This window comes from Trichoplax adhaerens, genomic scaffold (assembly GCF_000150275.1).
Source record: "Trichoplax adhaerens TRIADscaffold_7 genomic scaffold, whole genome shotgun sequence".
Taxonomy (NCBI): Eukaryota; Metazoa; Placozoa; class Uniplacotomia; order Trichoplacea; family Trichoplacidae; genus Trichoplax; species Trichoplax adhaerens.
Window position 1 is genome coordinate 4,878,483 of NW_002060949.1, and position 25,610 is coordinate 4,904,092.

Genomic DNA, 25,610 nt, shown 5'->3' on the forward strand with positions numbered 1-25,610 from the left:
AACATTCAATTGATAATCATTCAGTACTTGGTGATCAATTAGGTACATGAAAGATAATTTCGAACTTAGAATTTCGTGATATCGGATGATTTCAGAATTAGAGACTTTTCAGATACAACAAAATTATATAATGCCTAGTAGTTGATTGCAAATTGAGAAGAAAAATAATTTTACATATCATGGTCAAGAACTATTTACATCCGTTGATCAGCTCTTTAACTTTATGGTTGCTGTTAAAAATAATATACAAAGTATGTGCGAGATCTTTGATATAACATTTCTCACTTCCATATTAGATTGCGACCAAGACCGCACAGTCGAAGATTGTATTAACTCGATAGGATTTGGCAAGTATCAAATTCGACTATTATTATTGGCAGGATGCGATACGGTAAGATAAATGAGGGTAATTATAGATTAATTCAGATTTTAAACAATTTTTCTTATAAAGTCTTCTTATAATAGGAAAGTATAATCTACAAATAGGATAAGAAATAAAACTTACACTTTTTTCTATTATTGAATTCAAAATTTTTATTTGACAACTCCGATCCAATATTATTGCAGTCGATCTTATCATAGATCTGATTGATTAATTCTACCTTTTAAGTTTAATATACAACAAAATAAAACACTAGATATAAAATAATGATAGATATATTACTAATCACCTACATAGTTTAGATTCTATCAGATAATACAGCATTTATTCTTATGACTTCATTAATCACCAGAGTTGTATCTGTACAATCCATTCTAACAACATTCAATATCGGTCATATTCCAATCTAATTTAGAGCACACATCAGAAATGCTAATTGAAGCCATTTTTATTTTATATTTCTTAAATGACGATAATTATTTATTTAGGCTAGCCTGTCGATAGGTGGATAATACTGTATTTATAATGTCAAGATACGTAAACACAAAATGTCCGAATCTTAGTAATGATAATTTTAGTACTAATAGGTTAGGATTTAATGATACATATTAACCGAATTCTATCATACTCTACATTACCTAGTTACGATTCTTTCGGGCCAATAGTAATTCTATCTCACTCAAGTCTGCCTTAATTCTATCTATGGACTAGCTAAAACACGTATTTTTTATATTGATTACGAAATTAGCTCGTTGATGCCATGGAAGTCATGTTATTAGCCATTATTGGACCTGTACTTCTATGTGAATGGTCTCTATCGCCATGGCAAGAAGCTTTCATGACAACGGTATCGATATCCAGATTTTAACAGCTACCAGATATACTACATGTACATTGTACAGTAATCGACGGACCTATGGATATATCATAGATATTAACGCAGAAACGAATACTATTTGAACTAAATTTTCGTAATCGTCGATAAATTATAATATTGCCAATGTATGAACTACTTATATTATAACCCATAATTTGATGGACTTGCAGCTGATTATTATATCATTCTCTAAGGAGCTATATTGTTTTGTGCACAGTATTGAAGACTGTAGTTGCAACCACCACATAATCATAATTATGGAAGTACTCCAATAAAATTATGAGATACGCCACAGTTATACGGTAGTAGGCTCACGAGTTATACCGGACAGTAAACTCAAACTAATATGGGATGAATACGATAGAAATGGAGATTGCAATCCTATTATGATAGCCAGACCCGTTATTGTAACGGGCATTTACTGCTAGTTGCTTTAATTTATTTTCTATATTCTTTTACAGTTCGTTTTTATTGGGATAGGTATTGGCGCACTCTTTTGGGGTTGGATATGTGATATCTATGGCCGTAAATTGGTAAATTGTCTCAAATATACTATTTGATCACGATCATACAATATTATTATTTTGCTAACAATCCATAACAGACAAGATCATGACGTCAGTAATTAGTGATTGATCTGCTAATAGCAGAAATGCAATAATGGCTGCTTACTTTGCCAAACAGTATCATATCGTATCTAGATACTAATTGCAGCTTATCAAATACGGTCACTTTGCATATCTTAAATTATAAATATGGACCTAATTTTACAATGCTATGCAAGCTATTCAATTGGTAATATGTTATATGAATTATTTTTATTATACAACTTATTGAAACACTTTGGTTTTGCAACAAATACTCAGTAGTCTTAGGGTTAAAATATTCTGGACCGGAAATAGATATTTAAAAAACATTATTCTACTGTAACCTGGAGATAATGTGGACAAATCTATAAATTTCCGATATAAAATCTATTTAGTAACGTAGTGTACAATTGATAGTGTTTACATAAGGTATTTAAGATCATACTAATTTTCATCCGGCTTAAGTTTTGCTAGGGCGATCTTAAGGAATACAAGTGATTTAGTCAGCAATATAGAATTCATAACTCTGTCACTTTGCTGAGAATAGTCTTTAAATTAGCTCGTACGGCATCTATTTTAAGTATTTTAATCTTATATATTTGTTAATTTATTAGGGTGTACTCTCAGCAGCTATCCTAACATTCTACTACGGGTTTCTGTGTTCTTTTTCTCCAAGTTATTTCTGGATTATTTGTACAAGAGCATTAACTGGATTCAGTTTATCGGGATCTACTCAAATGTATGCCATTACATAAAATTTTTAAAGTGCTTTAGCCATTCTAACGATCATAAACAAAAAACTCTCACAACTGTGATTAAAATAGTAGATAGTGCATCTACTGATGGTAATTCATGAACATCTCATAACAAGAATAAATTACTACTAACGTGCCTTTATTGTTCGATGCTAATATTCTGCATTTATCGTCATTGAATTGATAGGGTGACAATTCTTAGTGAATTTTTGCCGACGCCCATTAGAGCTCGAGCTGTCATCTTTCTCTCGGTACTTATGCAGAATTAAATGCAGCGAACAAAACTAAGTCCTTTATAGCCCAATACTCTATTTATTGTCGTATATTTTAGGTATTTTGGTCAACAGGAGTTACTTTAGAAGTTCTTCTAGCCTATGCAATCATGCCACATCTTGGTTGGAGGTATCTGGTGGCAATTTCTACTTTCCCCTGTATTTTCTTCTCTTTTTTCTTCAGAGTAGGATCAGTTTTATTCCTTGATATGCTATTTAGACTCAAATATCTGTGAACTGTCTTCTAGTATATTAATAACAATTTAATGATTAGTATCTTCCAGAATCTCCACGGTATTTAATAAATTCCAGACAATACGCCAAAGCAGTAGCTACTTTACAGAATGCAGCAAGAGTGAATGGTAAGCCAATTTTGCAGGGAACTATTAAGCAACCTACAAAGGTCTGTAAAAATTTTGCGATTATTTACTCACTGTTGAGTGCTTTATTTAAACCTATATAATAAGATAAATAAGGCATTTATATTGGTAGTATTGCGATATTACTCTTAATGAAAATTTAAATAGATGAATTATGGAAGACTGCGAAACTTATTAATGCCACCGTATAGAAAAACAACATTATTACTTTGGACAATATGGTAAAGATGAATGCTCCTTCATATGATCAGTAAATAAATCCTAGTAACCTGATACCTTACTTCATGGTGCTCTATTCGAAATTTTGATTAGAGTATCTACTAAGAATTTTTAAAGACTATCTGATTATTATAGACTTAAAATTAATTCATTCTAATAGTATAACAGGTGGTTTATTTCATTCAAGATATTCTATTTGTTAACAATCAGGTTCTGTACTGGCTTCACATACTACGGCATTATATTAATTGCTCCACTGGTGTATTCTACTGATCACTGTGGTAATTTATCTATCAAACTACTCTTGTAATATTATTTAATTCTATTAACTAAGTGATCCTATTATCATACTCTAAATCAGCAGCAATCTGATTTTTATAGGTGCAAACAGCCTTGTACAATCCAAGTGTGATTGTAAAGTCTTAACCACAGCTGATTATGGACAACTTTTAATTACGACCCTCGCAGAATTTCTAGGTTGATCTATACATATAATACTAGCAGTAGCATTACTTAAACTATTTCAATCTGATATCTACATCACTTGATGATACTATTTGTTAGGCACATTTCTATCCTTTGCTTTAATTGAAAGACTAGGAAGGAAAAAATTACTAGCCTTGGAATGTTTAATATCGGCGGTATTATTTTTTGTCTTGATTGTCTGCAATATGACAATGTAAGTCTGATTCATTTTTATATGTATTAATTAAATCGACCTTATTGTTCTATGCGTATTACTTTATAATTGCAAGTAATATGTATAAAACTATTGCGATTCCCTGATCTATAGTCAAACGAAGACTATCATAATGTTCATAAACAGAGCTATGCTGGTAGGAGAGTATCAAGTCATCACTCTATACACACCTGAGGTATACCATTTAATGCTACTCCTAAGGTGTTAATTCCTTCATATTTCCTACGCAAATCAATTTTACTTATAATATCCAGATTGAAGTTAAACTCATAATGTAGTTGAGTCAATAACAATAGTAAGGCGCTCTGTACACTCCTAAGTATACAGTTCCGTCTAACACTACTTTAAAACGTTAATTCCTTCATTTTCCTATATAAACTATAAACTAATCCTATTTACAATATTTATAATACAGTTAAATTTATAATCTAGTTTAGCTGATAGCCATGTTAAGACGCTCTTTATATACCTGAGGTATACCATCTAATGCGACGTCTAAAATGTTAATTCCTTAATATTCGCTGCATAAATTAATTTTATTTTATTTATAATATTCATATTACAGTTAAATTTATAATCTAGTTTAGTCAATCACAATAGTAAGGCATTAAATGTTTATGAATTTTTATCATCGTTCTAGAGAAGCATTACAATTTGGGTTTAATTTGCTTCCTTGTTATTTATATAAAGTATTTTGCATGGCAATTATATTTACCTATACGTAATAACATATTTATTCCGTATTTCCAGATATATCCAACTAGCTCTCGAGCAAGTGGTTTAGGCTTCTGTAGCGGTTTTTCTCGACTCAGCGCCATGGTTACACCGTTTATTGCGCAGGTTTTAGCGAAATTTAATTTTATACAATTTGATTCTAACAGCTAAACTTTGCATTCCCTTTTCATCGCAATTTTGTGTAGTGTACCTCTCGATAGTTGCCATAACAAAAAACGACTGATAGTTCATTTCATAAGATCTGGAAGACGAGCATCAGATTCATTTGTTTCATATTCTTGCTATTAGTCTGCTTTTAATGCTTACTACGTGAAATTGTCTCAGTATTACGATGCAATAAATAGGTACTGTACTACTATACTAGCTACAGTTACCCGTTTCTTGCACAAATATTTAGTTATATTTCTATTCCTTATTCATTGCTCCATCATGACGCACATCTATGTTTTCATCAGGATTGGAATATTATGACGACAAATCACGATTACATTTAATCCGTAATTTAATATGCATACTCGTGTATCGAAATTTTGTATTTCGAAAGATAAATATTAATGTATGTACATAATTTTACATTTTCTCTATGATGCTTCGAATAAATTCCGCCTATAGACCAAACTTAAATTCGATTTCGTAGTCTCAATTACTACCATGCAATCAGTAAACGTAAACTCATTGCAAACTAGGAAAACAAAATTAATTTAGAATCTAAAATTATTGATACTTTAATTTGATAAATTATAATTATTAATAGATACCTCTTCTTAGTTGAATATATTGAATAGACTACTTTATTCTTGATATATAGATTGTCTTTACAAAAACGAAGGCTTTAGCTTTATCCATCTATGGACTAGTGTCACTTTTGAGTGCTGCATGTTCAATTATGCTACCTATCGAAACTAAAGGACGCACAATGCAGGTAAAATTAGACTTTAAATGATCGGGATTGGTGTTACAAATCTAACCAGAAAAGTAATTATTCATTGAAGTATGTCTATCTCAAAGGCTAGATAATGCTCCAATTTATCTAGAACTAGTCTCGCTTAATAAATATATTTCTATTTATAAGGAAAAATTATAGGTTAAAATTAAATAGTCCTTTAATTATAATAGGAATAGCTAGCATTTTGGAAAATTATCATCAAAGCTACTGACATATCTCGAAGGAATCTGACTGGGCACAAACAATACCAGTACAATAGCTGCATGATATATGATTGAATATAAGTATTAAAAAGATGAACTTTCAAGATTTTGTTGCAATAATTTTTATTAATTTATCGCTTCGTACAATATGTATTTTTAATATCCAATGCTAAAATAAAAGCTGATGCAAATAAGATTTGGATATATTTCAGCTGCTTAGCAGTTTCAATTCATATCTGTGTAACGTGTAATTAATAAATTTGACTATTTTAAGTTCATTTACATCACAAACTATCAGACTTTGTACATATCTATAATGTTCTTGTTTTGACATCAAAATTAAGTAATAGCAAGATGATTAGACTGTCGATTAACTTGAAGATTAATAGATTCCTATACGATTACTTTATGTGATGTCCTATTTTAAAGCCTTCTAACTCACTTTCTGTTGCGTCATAGAATCTCAGCAATTAGAATAATAAGATGGAGTAGCATATATCATAACATTTTTATAAAAGAATTAATTTTCGAATAGATGTATTCATTTTAGCAACTTTTATTAACATTAGCCTTAGCTTGGCATCGTAAATTATTATCAGAAAAAATTTAATAGTTTAATTCCGTGGCATTGCAGTCAACTTCTACTTGTATGAAATATTTCTGTTACAAATCGATTGAAATAAATTTCTCTAAATTTGGCAGGTTTATGCAAAATATATAGTCTTACTAAAGGGACTGCTATTATTTATCATATATTTGAATAAAATAGCAGCACAGAAAAGTAAAAGAAATTCTTTATCTAGTTCAATACAAATGGACTAACGTATCGCCTAAAAAATATTACATCATTGGAATCAACTAGGGCTAGAGAAATAACGAAATTTAAGCTATTTATTTACTGATGGAGATAATCAAGATTTTTAAATGATTTAAGAATACTAGAGGACGTCAAATATTATTCTTAACAGTAAGAAATATATCAATAATAGTAAGTTCAATTACTTTCAAATTTTTATAGATTAGTGTCACAAAACAGCTTTGCAACAAGATAACGCAATATACGATCAATAAGTCAATTCCTTGAACCACGTATCAAGGAACGATATCTGCACTATCACAAACACTTTTGCTCTACTAGCAGACTACACAAAGACTTAAACGCCTCGTATTTTACGTTAAACACTAAGTTAGACAATTCTTCTTTATTTCACGATATACTGCATTTATATACTATTCCTCAATAGTTCATGAGTCATAGTTAATACAATTAACATTAGAATCATTTACTGAATTAGATATTAATTTTAGCTACTGCTCCCTTAATGCAGACAACAGTATTTACGAACATAGACATGTAATGACTAATACAGAATAGTCAGATTACGATATGTCCTACCACGGAACATTTCCATGATAATTTACAGTCTACCATAAGTAAATTACAATCACAATGATTCGAACTGTAAGCAGATGATTTGCATTCCCTATTATAACTATTATAATTTCAGTATGTGTATAAGTGTCACTGTCATAAAAAGTCAGTGCTATATTAAAATACAGTATATCCAAATTAGAAGTTAACTAAATAAGGATAGTCTAACAGAATTATCCTAACATAGTTATTTCTACTGTAATACAGTATTTAACACTGTAACAATTAGCTTGCAATCAAAATTATTGACTTTAAATGAAATTTTGAATAGTTTTGATAAAATTGTCCGTCATAATAAATTTGCTATTATCATTTATTGCTAATAAAAAAATAATATTGTCTTTTACAGCTTGAAAATAAAGAATGCCGGTATAATGTAATTGTTATTAGATTTAGATCAGTACGATAATTAAAAAATAATTAAAAATATTATTAGGATAGGCTAAATGAGTATAAACCTGCTAGATGATACTCTAATAGCGTTAGAAAGGTATATTACGGTTAGGAGACAAATTTTATCCTATCGCTAGGAGAAGCTTCTGATGCCACATTACAAACTAATATTGATTGCATTCAGGGCTTACAAATCAAGCTATGCCCTGATATTTTTTACCGTACTTATAATAAAGTATTTTAAATAGTTGTTGAGTTTTGACGATACTATCAGTATTTCCTTGAGAGAGAATAAATTACTTCTGAAATTTCGGTAAATTAGTTCCTAGCATCTGTGCCATACTAGGCTGCTCTCACGTTATTGACTCACAAAACATGATTTAATATCAGAATCTACTCTACCTTTAATAATACTGTCGCGTTAAGTACAATGGTAATTCCATATCTATTCTAATCTACTATAGGTTATTGTATCTCATGACTACATTCATAAATTATGCTGTATCAATTAGCATTGAATTTTATACCCTTATTTTTTTCTGTCCTATGGCTATGATGACGATAAATTTATTTTAAATTTAAAATGAAAGAAATAATAACTAGCCATGCTATAATTTTACATCATTATGTTTAACAATATGTCATCACCATCACTAAATAATAGTACACAATAACATCTTGCGAGAATAAACATGTTTTTACATTTCATTAGACAATTTTTATCAAGTTTTCAGATTAGAATTAATTACACGATTAAATTTATTTCTTGATATTCTGTTCACCGAATACGGATAGATGATGAGAAACTTAAGAGCTTATCCTGTTTTCTAGCTATTAATATCAATCAATTATGGACGAATATCAAACCAGCTGTATAAGTATCTTGACATTTATAGTTACCGTAGCCAAACAGAATCAATTTATATTGATCAATTATCAAGTGTTTGTATCAATAATGAAATAATACCAGGCTATCATTCCAAATTTTAATCGATCCATAATCAATCATGAAACTACTATCCTTTTCTAACATTAATAAGTTTACAGTAGATTATTTATAATATACTGTAGTTGTTACTGATTACTGTCAAATCGAATCAATCTATGAAGATGATTTATTATGAAGTGATTTGATCGTTAACAAAACGATACTGTGCTAAAATTTCAAATTATAGAATTGAATATTAATAAGCGTTTATCATTTAATTATTGCAAAATTTACAGTAAGCTCGATATAGTTAGTACTTATCTTAACACTAACCAATTGAATCAATATATAATGATCCATCATGAAGTATTTTGATCACTGTTGGAAATAATATCAGGTTATTACTTCAGATTTTAATTAACCGACTGACGATCAATAGACCATCTTCTAACAATAATAAATTCATAACAGATTTGTATGATTATTGCTTGGTGTAAAACCATTGAATGAATCTGATCATCATGAAATGTTTTGATCGTCGATGAATTTTTCAATGATAGTCATCTCACGGGCCCGTCATCAGGTCTACTCCAACATTTATGAATTCGAAGCTAGTTTGAATTATTGCAGGCTGTTATTACTAACCTACGTATCGGTTAATATTAACCAATTCATTAAAATTTGGTGTAATAATACCAGACCAATATTTTAGGTTTTAATCGATACCAGTAGGCAGTAAATATCAAATTCTTAATAATTTTCTAGAGTAAATGAACGTATGATAGAGGTCTTTCAAAGTTTGTAAAATGATTCATAGATTTCACCCGGAATAAATTTAAACGGAATTTACTGCTAATATAAACAGATTGATTATAATTTACCGAAACAGCCATATTTATCTATCTAGCCTTGCTGAATTAATCGTAGGCTACGATCACGGCGATAACTCCAACACGGTTCGTCATATAGCTATTTATAAGTTCGTGACAATTTATGGTGGTAGTACTCGTCAGTAGCTAGATTTAACTATTAGTAATACACCTTTATCGCATTCGTACGTTGACAAGAGTCAGTCGATTTAGATTGCAATATTATAGGAGTACAAATTTAATAGCTGCTGTCACCCAATATCTATATATTCTTTTCGTGACAAAGATATATCGGAGATGTTTCTGAGCCTTCTCCTATCTCGAACTACTTATCAAGATTAATTCTCCGTGACAACTATGAACTTTTTCCTTAATTTCCACGGCATAAATATATACCTCCTTGCGCGTAAACAGTAAAATAACGAACTCTCTATATTGTAAAATGTAACTCACTTTTATGTCTTCTATTTATATTCTCTAGTAATAGAAATTAATACTAATAAACTACACTGCTGTCATATATTCTTAGACCTAAATTTGTATCACTTTATATTCTATTTTAAAGTACGTTAGAAGGCGCATAAAACAGAGAAAGTCATGATCGGAACACGATCTGACCTTTAGGCTCTCTAATAAATTAGGTATTTAAATAATTCACTTGCTCTTACTAGAAAATGAACTAGTTTACTATCTATAGCCTAACGATAAGCTATCTGTACAACGATTAATAGAATGTATTTATACTTAATAGTGGTTTTAACACCGTGACAACTGCAAACTATAAAATTATATTAGTTTTAACATGGCTCCACTATGATCAATAACGAGGTCAAATTATCAGTTATTAGAGGCCGTAAAATACATTAGTACTGCATTAACAAGTAAGTAGTTAATTAAAGACAGTGTTTTAATGCAATATCATCACGGGCATTCATAAAATCGATACAATAAAATTATGAAGTTGCATGAATGTTATTAGTCTTTGTAAAATATACAACAGCATCAATAGATCGATTTTGAAAATATTTCTATAAGAACATATGTTAATTAGGGAAATTTTATTAACGACTAGCCTATCCTTAGCAACGTAACCTTGTATTTCTTTAAGATATTTGTCAATAAAAATAGATGTTGTAGTAATTGCTTTTTTCTATCTACTATGCATGATATCATCAACGAACTTGATGGATTTAGGTAATGTGTTTTAGCTCAGACTAGATAGTCTGTCTTTACACTTTCTAATAGTCATGAAATAATACTTGTTGTTAATAATTAGTTACTGTATTACTGGATATACACTCATCATGATTCAATTTCAATCAAATAGTGCATTTATAGGATATCAAATAATTTTATTACTTTATAGCTCAAGCAATCGCAATATGATTACGTTCTTGATATTCGTACTCCTAATTTGCATATACCGTATACCTTCTTTGGATCGCTATTGTCTTTTCTATCCATATTTTAATTGTTATTGAATTGGAAATACCAAAAGGAAGTAAATCACTTAACATGCTACCATAATTGAAAATTTAGAAACTTAGATTGTAATTAAATAATCATTTATCTCATTCTATACCTATTGATTTTCATAGATTGTTTGTTCATCACTTTACAATTAGCACTAAGGTAACCGCAATCTACTAGTCATCGTATTCTCTAGGCTCTTACTCTTATTGTACGTGTATACCTTATCCTGCGCAGACAAATCGAATTTTTTTCTTAACTATATTTCAATGATAGTTGAACTAAAATACTATATGGGAAATATGCAGCAAACGCATTGTTAACATATAAAAACTATATAATCATTCTTTTCTGCACCTATCTATACCAATAGATTATTTCTTCTGATGATCATGACAGCTTATTATAGATACAGAAACTTTCTTACTTTCATTTAAGTAAATCTATTCTGCTTCAATTTTTATACTTAAATGAAGAAAGAATTGAGATTATAATGAATTAATGCTGTAAAGAAACAAAATATGTTTTGTTATTGCATAATAATTATCTCATTCCATTTCTATGGATAGCAATAGATTATTTCTTTTGATAATCAAGAATTGGCAATAGCTTGTAAGTCGAGAATCTTTCATAAGTTTCATTCAATTCAATTTACTTCAACCCAATTTTCGTACATAAAACGTAAATAAAAATTGAAATTGTAATCAACTACTCCATTAGTCTGTAATTATTAATTTAAATCAATTAACGAGTAGATAACTTTTATATTCTATGCTACTGTTAAAAACAACACGACATAGTAATATATAAGCGATTCATTAGTTGTAAAGCAAGAGATAAGTCATAAAAATCAATTAATATATAAAGGAAAGGACAATTTCTTTTTGTATGTATTTAAGAAATCTGCTTATTACGAGTTTTCTAAGAGTCTTTTACTGGTAAATCAAATAAGATACAATATTATCAACCATTTCGCCCCCTCAAATTTTAAAATGGGTATGATTTGAGAAGTACCCTACGGAATTTACCGAGTTAGACTTTTGATTCTAAGTTAATAATTAAAAAAGTGACAAACAGATTTAAAAAATTTTTTAATTATCGCTGTGCAAATTAGATTCAATCGTCATATGAAAATATTATCTGGTGTTTTAACTTGATGAATATTTGACTAGACTACCACAAAATCATGAAATAATAATTTCACGTGTTATGCATCTATTATTACTTCCCTTCCCATGAATACCTCATTAATTTGACCAAAGTCTAATTTTTAAAGATGATATATTATAAGAGATAAGTGAATCAACTAACTGCTAACTTTAAGCATTGACTATATAGTGAGAAAATAAATCCGTCTACTAATAACAATAAAGCAGAAACTCTTAATATAGACTAAGGTTAAGTTAGCGGCTAATTGTATCCACCACGCAGTTTTTATGCTGGAATAACAGAATAAGTAGATAAAAAATGCTCTGTATCAAAATCTCACTTTGGACAGAAGGATTTATAGAATTTATGCGCAGCTTTTATCTCCTACTTTCATTTCTTTCCTAATTGCCAATGCACTTGATTTATTAGAACAGGAAGCTGATTCTTTTTGGCATTATTTTTAATTTCAAAGAAATAAATTAAAAGTACAACAGTTGCATCTGTTGCATAATGGTCAGCCTCAATTTAATGACCACTTCTGAAAGAAAGTTGATGTTATCCGTTTTCCGCATCTTTCATTTCTATGTTCTTGATTGAAAGATCAGTATTTTAGAACTCATCTATCTTTCATGCTATGTCCAATATCATAATCTGGTCTTTTACCCTAGATCATTTTCTATTATTCCAAACTTCTCGTAAAAAAATCACTCGTAATATTATTATCATAGCCCTTTTATCTTTTAAAAAACTACCTTCCTATCTTGATTATCTGTTTATTAATTATAATTTAATACCCCTTAAATGTTGATTTCTATTCTGTATTTGATTATCTAATAAGTTAACTTCGATCCATCATCAATAGATTTTCATCATGTTATACAATGCTATTATAATATCGAATTGCATTACGTGAAAATATTTTTTCTATTGATTTTGACTAATGATGCATTTGTTGCCATTATTTCTTATTTTTCTTTACCATAGATTTCTATTTATCGCATAGTTTCTCCGGTAATAAAGAGGTTGTCGCGATTATTCCACTGACTCGCCATCAAAATAAAACAGCTTTAAGGGAAATATGCGTACTCTGTATGCATATATATCATAGTGAATACTACCATGATATTAAATTGTATCGCCTATCCCTTGCTTTCCATTGTGATAGATTTTCATTTACACATAGATAGTCTCTTCGACCGTGTAAATGTTTTTCATTGATATACAATCAGAATAAAACAACTTTGGGGCAATGTATATATTATATATAAATTATACTATCATGATATTGAATTACATTACATGAAAATATTTTCTATTGATTCTGGCGATTGTTGCCATTATTTTTTATTTTCCTTTGGGATATATTTTCATTTAGCATATAGTTTCTTCGGCTATGAAGATATTGTCCATTGATATACCATCGGAATAAACAGCTTTGGGAGCATAGATTCTAATAACTAATGTATAGATTAAAATTATTCAGATTTGTATATTTTTTATCCCTTCCAATCTAGTCTACAGTCTTACAAAGGGTGAAAAATAGTGTCGCGAAATAGTGTACTGGACCATGACAGTATTTGGAGGATTGTTAGAGCTGAAATGTTATTATGAAGCATTATGTCGACATACTACAGTAGCTAGACGATTATAAAGTTATATCAGGGTGTTACGGTACGAACTACCGTGAAGAAATAGCTATCTAAATTTGGTTAATATAATATAGTGATATTATATTACAACTAGTTATTTACTATAGGAATTACTCTAATTATAAATGTGTTACAGTAAATTTAATGCTGTGCTGTAATGTGCACTGAAATGATTCTGTGAATGGACATATTGTAGTCCGACTGTGAAAAACTAGTTATCTCACCTAAGTATTTTTATAAGATGATTTGTGAATGTTAGCTGCTGTAGAAGGGTATATAAGCCCGTCAGATAGTTGAATAAAGCAGTTCTCAATTGTATAGTTGTTTTAACGTAGAATCAAAGGCGTCTAAATTCTTGTGAGTAGGGATACTGAATCCCGGAGACTAAAGAAATTTAGAGATTTGTTTTACGTTATCCTTGTCACGAAGCTGGTTTGTGACACAGGGCGAAATTGATCAATTTCCATTCGCATTCGTTTCATTAAATGACTCAAAATGGAAACTATGTTTATCTAGGTTTTGATTGCTTATTTATATAAACTACATTTTCGCCACATACAGTATTACTTTTTATGCCTTTTCATGTAGTTTAACGTCTTGTAGATTGATGAACATATCGTTACAATTGCCATATTGTCATGCTACATGACATGATCATATAACTTTGTTCTAAATTTAAAGTATTTATATACTTGGATATTTTGTTTCTAGCAGTAGAGCATGTAACAATTGCCATGCTAAATGCATTGCTGCAAAAGCCTTGCATTGCTGCAAAAGCCTTGCATGACTATGCATTACTGTATAATTACAAACTTCTTTTAAATTTTACTTAAAGGAATCAGTATGAACTTGACCAGCCAATACCGGTAATGGCTGCATTATCGGCTTTAGCAGTAACATACACACATTAAATATACCCATTTCAAATTGTTTTAATCGAGGCATTAATTGGAGCTGAAACAAAAAGTTGTATTAGATCAATTATGATCTACTGTCCAATACATTGGAGTATATCCTGTAATCATGCTACATAAAATGAAAATTAATTTGCTTGAGTAGAAAAGAAAGACTAAAATAGGCCTATTTCGAGATATAATCGAATGCATTTCGATCATATCATACCATTCCGTTATTTAATTGTCTAAAATTGAAATTATCTTTTACGGTAATTTTAATTACAAATGCATTAGTTGTAATCACTCCAAGATTTTTTATTTGGAGGAAAGAGGTATTTATTTTGATTTAACTTATAGTCTTTCGAAAAGCCAAGACAATGTTAGGATTAGTATCACGCTCTAAATCACGATTTACCATTTAATTGAATAATGTACTTTTATATATTGCAGTATATTAATCGTTTTCAATCATTTTGATCTGTACCATCGTTAGAGCTGGATTTTTATGTAATGGTCCGATTGAATAAAAGGTTGATAACTGAAAGATAATAAATTATGTAATACAGGAAGTGATTATCCTTTCGATAATTAAAGATAAATTGTAATAATTATCGAATTGGAAAGGAAGCAGGTCAAGAAACATGTGATGACCTTAGATAATTCATAAAATTCTATCCTATTGAAGATAATTCCGGTATTGATGAGGCCGATTGAAATGATTTTTCCGTATTGATAAGGAATCATTAATTAATGCAGTTAAAAGAACAATATCAATTAATTAAATCATCGAATTCATCAAATAGTCATGAATACAAATAACGAGAGTACGTGAAAAATAAAATATATTCAAGAATAGTTATTGTCAATATCAATTATTCATATTATTGTCGGGAAAATTAAAATTTGCGTAGATAACATACGAATAACAATTTGTCCTTATATTGATTTAATATTGTATCTTGGTCAAAAGAATTATTGATTGATCAACTTGGCTAACTGTTGTCAATTTGTTTTATTTTGTACTATATTGTGATGTTTGATTCTCATTATTCTTGAAGGAAAGCAAAAGAGGAAAAGAAAAACTAATTCAAAAATTTTCAACCACCTCCATCTTCAATATCGATCTTATTTTCTTCGAAACAAATATCAACGATCGACGACATATTTTGTCCATGATATATCCAATAGGTCTTAAAAAGTACCCCAAATTCAATTCAATTTAAGCTATTACTTTTAGGCTATATACTTATCGAACTCCTCTATCCATTTCATCTCACCCATCACTGTTGCTAAAATTAAGTTGAGCTAACATACTTCTCGATTAGGACTTTCATCTTTATTTCACAATTAGATCCCATATTACGATAGTAACTATCTTCATTAGCTAAAGTTAAGGTTGTTACGGATCAGAAGCACTTTATTAAGTTATACGGGTTCTTTTTATAATTCGTCAACACTATTCAAGGCATTAATAGAGCCTTATCAAAACATCCCGCATTCTATCTTCAAAAGTAGATTAAAAATAGATAATTAGCGATCAAACCATAATTTATCACTACCAAGACGTGTCTTAACCTGATAAATTATCAGGCAAGGATCATTAGCTCTTTTTCCTTTATAGAAATATTCCTTCTTCACATTTTTTACGCTATCCAAGTCTAAAGCCTAACTGAATTGAAATACGAAACTGGAATGGCAGTACTTGAGTGACTTTCTTGCAGTTAATGTGGTTTTAAGGCAATTAGGTTCAATCATTGCAGTAGCTATCAAAGAAATGGCGGCAATAGCAAGTGGCTCTCTCAATCATAACAATTCTCAACTCTTCAATCCAGTCATCTTTCCACAAGTATGCCGCAATAACTCTTATTACATATCGCAAATTGATCATCGCATCCATTTTGATCCCAGTTTAACCATTATCCTTATTATTATTATCATTATTATTATGGTTACCGCTTTCATCGGTAATTTTTTAATCATCATTACCATCTATTATAGTAAAAGACTGCACACTAATTCTGGATATTTAATGGCTAATTTAGCTGCTGCTGACTTATTATTTAGCTGCACTGTTATCCCATCCACCTTAGTGATACTCATTTATAGAAGAAATATCCTTCCATCTGTTCTGTGCGTCATGAGTGGCTTCTTCTATACTCTTGCCGGAGGGACTTCCATTGCCACTATTGCTAGTATTACAACTGATCGTTTCATAGCAGTTTTTAAACCATTGCATTATCCGAGCTGGATGTCATCGCAATTTATCGCCATCTTAATTGCATTTTCATGGATATTTGCTGGTATTCATGCTGTTATACCCATGCTGGGATTGGAATGTTATGGCTCTTGGTCGTTATACATTTATGCAAGCATCGGCATCATGTTGGATTGATTCAACGTTAATGCGTGGTTTACCAAATCAAGTCTATATAACTTTATCCACCATTGAAGTTTGCTTACTGCTATCATTTGTCGTATTCTCTTATATTTTTATGTACTGTAAAGCAAGAGATTCTAATCGTAAAGTATGGTCGATTAATTTATCTATTCGCTCTCATGCTGTCCAATCCAATGCATTTACTCAACCTAATCGAAAGCGCCATATCTGTAAAGCAACCAAAACAACCCTTACGCTTATTAGCGCTTTTCTAGTTTGTTGGACACCAGCAGCTTTAGAAGCAGTACTAGCGCTGTATCTACCCTATCAAATATCTGATGTAGTCTTTTTAGTATTAACCTGGTTGACCTATCTTAACAGTGCAATCAACCCAATTATTTATGGCTTAATGAATCGTAATTTTATTGAAAGTTTTAGACAGTTAGCAAGACGTTATCAATCCAAACATTGCAACTGGATAGGACCACTCTTTGGGCAGAAAACTTCTGTTACTTTAGTTGAAAATATACGTGATTCTAAACTCAATCAGTACGGGTAGTTTGTAATTCTATTGAAATGACTACAAATATTACGCATAATTTGTATTCAAGTTATGTTCTAGTAATTTACTGTATATCTGTAATTTAAAAATTTTACTGACAGTATTCTCTCAGTATTTGAATTGCGAGTATATAGAATCACAGCATATTGTTTAAATTGAGCAATTCTTTTTCATTATAATGTAAAATTCGTAATATTGTGACTATATTTCGAGTGAATATTGTCAACTTACTTGTTCCGTTTACATTAATTTGCTTAATGGATTTGATTAACTGTAATATGAATTGAATAGTTTATATTTCATTTACGTTATCTATGATCACGTAGATATTGATTTACAGATCAAAACTGCTACTATTCATATCTATCTAATAGCATTTGATTAATTATCTACCTAAATCCACCTAATTTGGCAGATACAAATCCAATAATTTTCGTAGTTTTAAGATTTGTAACAGTAAGAATACATAACTAGGCGAATACTTATCTCGTCAACTTGTTACTGTATCCCAATTGGTAAATTGATTTGTGAATCATGATCGAATAGTTGTTACACTGTATTAATGTTTTATTTACTCAATGCTGTACCATCATTACATGGTCACTGATTTTAAATTAAAGTGTAACTTCATTAATAGCATCTTAAAATTTTTAATTCTAAATTCCAGTCTACATTAAGTAACCTCAATGTTGCGATCAACCATGCTATAACTTAATGGTATGGTACATATGTTTAACTTATTTCGTTCTTTTTTCTAAGCATATTTGTTACGTTTATGATAGAATATCGTAAATCTTTTTAAAGTTTACGAAAATCCTACTTCCCATTTATACTCTATCTGCTGGTAGCATTTGAATTCATTGTTAAATTGCCTATCTTCATGCATCGCTTTACCGCTATAATCGCTATCAGGCGAATAAATTTAATCAGTGATAACAATCATAAGCAAAAATAATGGTAATTATTACTAAGTATTCAGTGTTAATAATGTTATCTTTTTAATTTTCAATTAATCTCATTTTAAACTATAAAGTAATTAAAAGATAGCATATAGGGAAAATAAAATATACCTAACTAACAAACAAATATGTGTATGCAATGTGGCTACTTTCTTTCAAAACACTCTTCATAAATATATTTCAGATAGTGAATATTACGCCATTAAATACTAATTCATTATATTGATAATCATCTTTGGTTGGATCATAACACTCCGTCTCCTTTTACATCACCGTAAAAGTATTAACTTAAAACTGTACACTAGCATAATCCATACACAGTTCTAACAAAATGTCTTAGAATTGCTTCTTGATCAGTCTTTCTAATTTTTTTATACGACTTGGTTCTTGATGTGGTTGACGTCGATTTGACGATTTGGTAGTAGTAGTAGATGTACTTATTGTGGTAGTAGTGGCAGTTGTTGCCGTAGCATTGTTTGAACTCTGTTCGCTAGCCGCTGCGTTAGATGGAATATTTGCCTTAAATAAGTCGATGACGCTATGCTGCTCGTTTCGTTTCATTCCCTAACGTAATTGTTATTAAAATATCTTTAAAATTTTTATCATATCACTAAATGATGTCATAATAATATCTGGTAGAATACATCCATGATTGGGTTTATATTTGCTAACCTTCATCTCTAAGACTTTCTGAAAATTTGATACATCATAGTCATTAAGTAAATTGATATAGCTCTCAACAAATCCCATAGCTGGATCTTGTGGTGACATAACAACCTGTTATTATTTAAATGTATTGGAATATTTCTTAAGAATTTAGTATAATATTCATCATATGTAAAGCAAACAGTATGCTATTTATAGCATCTTTATAGACTAATTTTTACATACTTTTAATATCATCTCGGCTTTTGACATGCCTTTCGATATAATTTTGGTGTAACTACCAAAATGAGAATGAATAATCAGTCGCTATAAAATAAGTAATGAATTACTAAAATATGTCGTAAATATATAAATGTACCTGCTCGATGCTTTACGTGCAGTTAAAGCTCCAATACATGGAAGATCTAGTAAAGTTGTCTTTAAAGAATGGGTATCTAACAATAGCTGATAAAACCATAAGCGTAGAATGTTTGTACAAGTACATGTACATGTGCATTAGTAACGATACAAGTATAAATGTCCTAATCATATAAATATAACACAAAATACAGTATATCGTTATAATTTAAGAAATATGCTTACCTGCTCTGCTCCAACGGTACTAATTGGCTTACACTTATAAATATGGCTAATAAATTTCGGTATGAAAGAACTACAGAAATTCGTGCAGATAAAACGAATTTAGTACAGTATGCTTAGTTTATTACAAGTACATTATCTACTGAGCTTACTTTGCGAATTTTATACAAAATTGCGTAAAATATTTCCTTGCAGAGGCCAAATTATCTCTTATTTTCGGTACAACTTGGGATAAATGAGAACATATCGATGTCACATAATTACTTTGATCGCCAACAACTTCGACATTTTGCCAGTGCATCTGGATTTTTAAAATGTTGACATTTTTATTCATACAATAAACAAGTTGGCATAATGAATTGCAGAAAATCAGGTATAACTAGACTGATATCTCGTAACGAATTCGTTTACCTTGATCATAGCATTTAAAGCTGGATCACATGCATTATCCAGGTCTTGGACTAATAATTGGATACAATTGGATATGATGCTAAAATTATAAATGAGGGCATAATTGGAAATATGCCATTACAGTTCAATTATAAGCACTAAGGCAATATCGTTGTTTTATGAAATCAGTTAAAGCTTATTACTTGTGAAATACATCTTGTTCGCTGCTAAAATCGATTTTTTCAGCCAAAGTTTGATCAATTTTCTCTTTCAGCTTATTCTCTAACTAGGAAAATTGTATCTCTAATTAGATGATTGTAAAGTAGCTTTAGCTAAGTCACAGTTATGGTTTACGATATTCGGTACTTACTTGTACGGTTGTTTCTAAGCAGTAATCCGCAGAACTTAATACACAACATATCGTAGCTTGATCATCTACGCTAAATCTAACCTCCACGTCTTTTAGCATTGATGATACACCACTACCGGACCTAAAGTAATTATTTAATCAAAGTTGATGGACAATTAAATCACCAGTTTGAAAGACACATTGTACCATATCCTGCAAAGAATGTTTTATAAAATTCGATCACACAATATTGTGCAATCCTAGTATTCACAAGCATAAAACTCACTTTGGTAAATTATTTTTCAACAGTTTCGTAGCGTATTCTTTCAAGTACTTTTTAAAGAGTCCGGCTAACTGTAATAAGGGCTGGCCAGTACTAAGCTGTGAGCATTGAACCATACACTTTTTATAAAATACGAAGAGATCTGCACAACTGGGCAATACAATGCCACCATCACTATTTTCGACAGCTTTTGGAATCCCTTGACTTTTAAATTCTTGAATAAATCTATCAATTAATTCTCCTAGGCTCCTAATACATGAGAAGTATATATTCTGATGAGTGTTTACGTAGATAACAACAAGTCAATAGTGTTAGCTATCTACTAAGATATAATATTGATTGACATACTTGTCCTGAGAATCTATGTAAAAGTATAAGTAGGGTTCGAAGCAACAAGATATAGAACCGATAAAAACCGACTCCTTAGACAATTTTGAAGTATCCTAACCAATAAAAATATTGCTACTAAGTGGAAGACCAGAATGAATGCTCACAGCAGTAATGAAAGTCATAGTAAGTAAACCTCATCTTTATCTTTAAATGGGTTTCCCGGTGATATTTCCTAATCATCCATTATTTTATAATAAGCAGTTAATTCGCAAATCACAACAAAGTAACCCAATTATACATCATGCTTGAAAGAGTGACCATCGCCTTACTTCTTCAAAATTACTACCGGCAAATCTTTTAGCGACTTGTGATTCAAAAGTAGTAGTTCGCTGAATGGCGAACAAAAGCAGCTTAACATCAAGATCTGATGCTCTCTCCGACATGATTTTACCTAAATTTTTTCTATAAAAGTGGTAAATGAATAAAATGATAATCATTAAGGTTGGTTTTACTATCTATTGAATGGACATGTAGTTAAACGACTAACTTGGTTGTTAAGCAAAAATCATATGTAATTCTTTCCTGTACGTGCCAGTGACCAGGAAATAGCTGTCCATATTCTTCTTCATAATTCATTAAGATACGTTTGAGCCATGTGTAGCGTCGATCAATTTTATCTAGCCAAGCAGTCTAAATAATAAATAACATCCAAATAAGCATACCCGTATTATATATATGTAATTAATAACAAGGCATCACAATTATACAGTAGTTTTCGATCTTATATTAGAATATCTGTTGAAAATCTGAGAGTAGATACGTACATCACCAGAATCATAGAATATAGTCAAGTAATCCGACAACTGTTGCTTAACAAACCAATTGAGTAATCGTTTCCTGCGTGATGTTGTTTATATCGCGGTAAATACATCATAAAATCGAGATTACAATAGAAAGAATCGTATCATCATCAACAATAACCTTATACTGATAACTTACTTTACTGTTGGATTTAAAATGTCAACGATTAGACAAGCTTCAGTTAGTTGCTTTAAATTAGGAGACTAAGAATTAAAGATATATAATGAATATTTTATAACATATTTGGGACACAAAAAATTTTAATCTAGGCTGAAAGTAATGAAATAATTCATTATAATAGTAATTCTACCTTCTTTTTTGAATCAGCAGATAAGTTCTCTTCAAAATCATTTTGAATTTGGGTAGCTAAGTCATTCTGAATTTCGGTAATTCTAAGCAAACAGAAACGATAGTTACAGTATAATATATCCAGATAGATTGCAATCTTTATCTGGACATAAATTATTTTACCTATCAGCTAATTGCTTAATTTGCGGTATGCCCATATATTTATCAAAGTGCTCTTTAACGTTTAAAACACCTTGCAATAAATTAGCAATTTCTCCATATTGACGGCGATGTGTTAGATTACTATAATATCAAACAGTTGAGATTATTATTGTGTATCTACGAGTGCCAACGTCATTAGAATATTTGACAAGACCGATTACTTACACTAGACTGTGGACTCCACCTACCAACATGTGTAAATGATTAAGGGTGGTAATAGAAGATGTTAAGTGGCGTTTAGCATGGTCTAATTGCTTGATATCACGAGTTATTTCTTTTACCTAGCAAGAAAAAACGAACAAAGACATTTTCACATTAAATTTCGTATATCTTAGATTGATTTTCAAAATTTCTATATAAAAGATAGTACATATGTATTATTTTACCATTTGCTCTGATTTATCGGCTTTCGATTTAATATCTAATATTTTAGAAAACAGCTCTGTGATAGCGTTTTGAGCTTCCTCTAATGCCTGATAATTATAATTAGTCACAGTCAATTAATTAGCGAAGCTTGATAGGATAAGAAAAATGAAGTCTCTTTATTCAGTATTGACCTGTCGGCCGTCACTTCCAACATTGGTTTGACTGCGAATGACAGTGCGAATTTCATCATCTAAACGACTAAAATATTCACGCTAATCAGATATACTGTAGTTAATAGGATGTTGGCGTAGATATATCTCTACCATAGCTAGCACCTTATTCATTTATGAACAGAGATAATTTTTAGCGACGATTACTCAAACGCTAATGCAAAAATTTAGTTTACACAGTGTAAGTACGGTATGTTTATTTTGTTTTCAGACATAGAAAAAGGGATAAAATATTACTGAAACTAATGTAATAATACTATACTTTATACCATTACGTAGCTATCTATACAAGAACAGTCAAAGCACATAGTAATAAATACTCTATGTACATTGCTATCCAAATGTTGGGAACGAAAATAAACACACTGTACAGCACTTACCCAATTTTCAAACGAATACGTTGGACAACATCATCAATGTTGGCTAAAGACTAGCAAAAGACATAGCATAACAAGAAATGTTATTATAGCTATCTTGGAGTTTTGACGATGTAGTATTTATACATATTGATATGCTTCTTTATAAAATTAAGAAATTCAATTGTGCAGCTCAGGTAAATCTTTAAATCTCCTATTAACTATCAAATCTTTGTCTAGTAGTGTACTCGTGAATTGAGCGGTCGAAGTACGATATTGATGATCAAAGCGTCGACATGTACGAGACTACGTAGTTGTAATAACCTGTGTATCACTATTTCCAGCCACTATTTACAGTAATATCCAACTAGACTGAGCAAATCGAGAATAGAGAACTAAAATAATATCTAGAAATCCTCTTGCATTAGTAATTTATCAAGAAAACAATACAATATAGCAGTATGAGAGTACAAACATACGCATCTGCGCAAAGTTTATCATGTACCTGCTCGGTAGGAAAAAGAGTATTGATGTATTCTACTGCATTAAAGTCAGGTGCATCTAGTGGATCATTACTGGGAAACAGCTAAAATAAAAGAATATTAGATATTAGCATATAAGAGCAACTTTTCTACTATGTAAGATAACTGATAAAATTACATAGTCATAATAACATCGAAATATCAATGCAGCAATGTAGCCTGAGCCTGGCAAACAAAGCCATGACAGTATCATCATGATAGAAATTTAAAAATCTCATAGTAGAATCATTGGCCAATAAAACATGAGTAAATGAATAACGTTAAGGCTTATCGTGAACATAAGATTGATCTCTATCTTTAACCTCTTTAATGGCTTTTTCTACATTAGGTGGGTATTTAATACTTGCTCCAATATCGTCGTCGATTAAATCATCATCATCACCCTGGACAGTTGCAGCCATCTTGCCAACACAGTTAACGTATGTGTTGCTTATGAGCATGCGTAGCTAATGGATGCACTTCATATGCTTTTTACTGTTGGTTACAGTATATTGACGTTATAGGAACAATCGAAAACTTCATATGCTGATAATAAATAGTGTACAGCATGCTATGTTTCCAGTATGGATAGTACAAGTCATTATGGTTGACAGATGTGTCTAATACATCACTTCAATTTGTAGATTACAGTATAGACGAGAGATCACTAGTACGACAACTGACCAATTGTAACTTAATTATTAATTAATTAATTAATTATAATAATTAATAATTCTATGGAATGTGTTTCAAGTTACTTTACTAAAGTTAGACTATGTTCAACATATTTGTTTGAAAGATTTTATTTAGTATGTCAACAGTTGCGCAATTTCCAAGGTATAGTCCATAGTATAGTGCAGTAAGACTTTCAAGTATGCTGCTATTAAACGTACAGAATCGCAATATATAAAAATAGAAAAGCTAATTGGAAATTTTTGAATATACATAATGACGAAATTATTTCGAATTGCCTACTTGCAGTACAGTGTATATTACTTTTGATAGCATTTTAGTAGACTACCTTTATACGCGGAAGTATGCGGTCGGTAGAGAAGCGCTTGACAGTATTTAGCGTGAAAAAGGATCTGAAAGCACAAAAAGAGAACATTGAAGAGTTGAAACGAAAGTATGACAAGCTCAGCAGCATAACAACGCTGTAATGCATTGACGACCGTCTGCAATACTCACTCATATAAACTTGCACTACTTTTGTTACTGTGCTAATATAATCTATTCTTGTGAAATTTAAATGGATTATATGTTACTAAGTTAGCCAGGTTATATATGAGCATTTGAAACAAGGCTGGTATGGTCATGACGATAATTTAGTTTTACAAATGTTAGAAAATACTTGCAATTAAAGTAAGTATAACAAAGAAATTAATTATAACCTGCATACATACATTTCTAAATGCGATCGGTCCTAATA

General features: G+C 30.4%; 2 protein-coding genes across 2 annotated transcripts; one reads left to right on the forward strand and one right to left on the reverse strand.

Annotated features, from left to right (window-relative positions):
* Nucleotides 1-253: 253 nt before the first annotated feature.
* Nucleotides 254-5,850, forward strand: TRIADDRAFT_28017 (uncharacterized protein; the record flags this gene model as incomplete). The annotated part of the gene is made up of 14 exons (XM_002114127.1): nt 254-391; nt 1,131-1,229; nt 1,721-1,792; nt 2,461-2,585; nt 2,789-2,852; nt 2,933-3,058; nt 3,148-3,276; nt 3,401-3,474; nt 3,683-3,778; nt 3,864-3,949; nt 4,037-4,151; nt 4,266-4,347; nt 4,923-5,012; nt 5,716-5,850. The coding sequence occupies 14 exons, from the start codon at nt 254-256 to the stop codon at nt 5,848-5,850; spliced, it is 1,431 nt and encodes a 476-aa protein (XP_002114163.1).
* A 13,226-nt stretch (nt 5,851-19,076) lies between these two features.
* On the reverse strand, nt 19,077-24,603 carry TRIADDRAFT_58339 (uncharacterized protein; the record flags this gene model as incomplete). Its single annotated transcript, XM_002114438.1, has 24 exons — nt 19,077-19,304; nt 19,413-19,517; nt 19,632-19,683; nt 19,765-19,850; nt 19,989-20,058; nt 20,138-20,286; nt 20,397-20,475; nt 20,579-20,661; nt 20,746-20,866; nt 21,011-21,256; nt 21,356-21,450; nt 21,531-21,569; nt 21,667-21,799; nt 21,885-22,027; nt 22,162-22,234; nt 22,337-22,401; nt 22,509-22,590; nt 22,670-22,789; nt 22,874-22,989; nt 23,095-23,181; nt 23,266-23,332; nt 23,685-23,734; nt 24,166-24,246; nt 24,505-24,603. The coding sequence occupies 24 exons, from the start codon at nt 24,601-24,603 to the stop codon at nt 19,077-19,079; spliced, it is 2,469 nt and encodes an 822-aa protein (XP_002114474.1).
* Nucleotides 24,604-25,610: the final 1,007 nt, after the last annotated feature.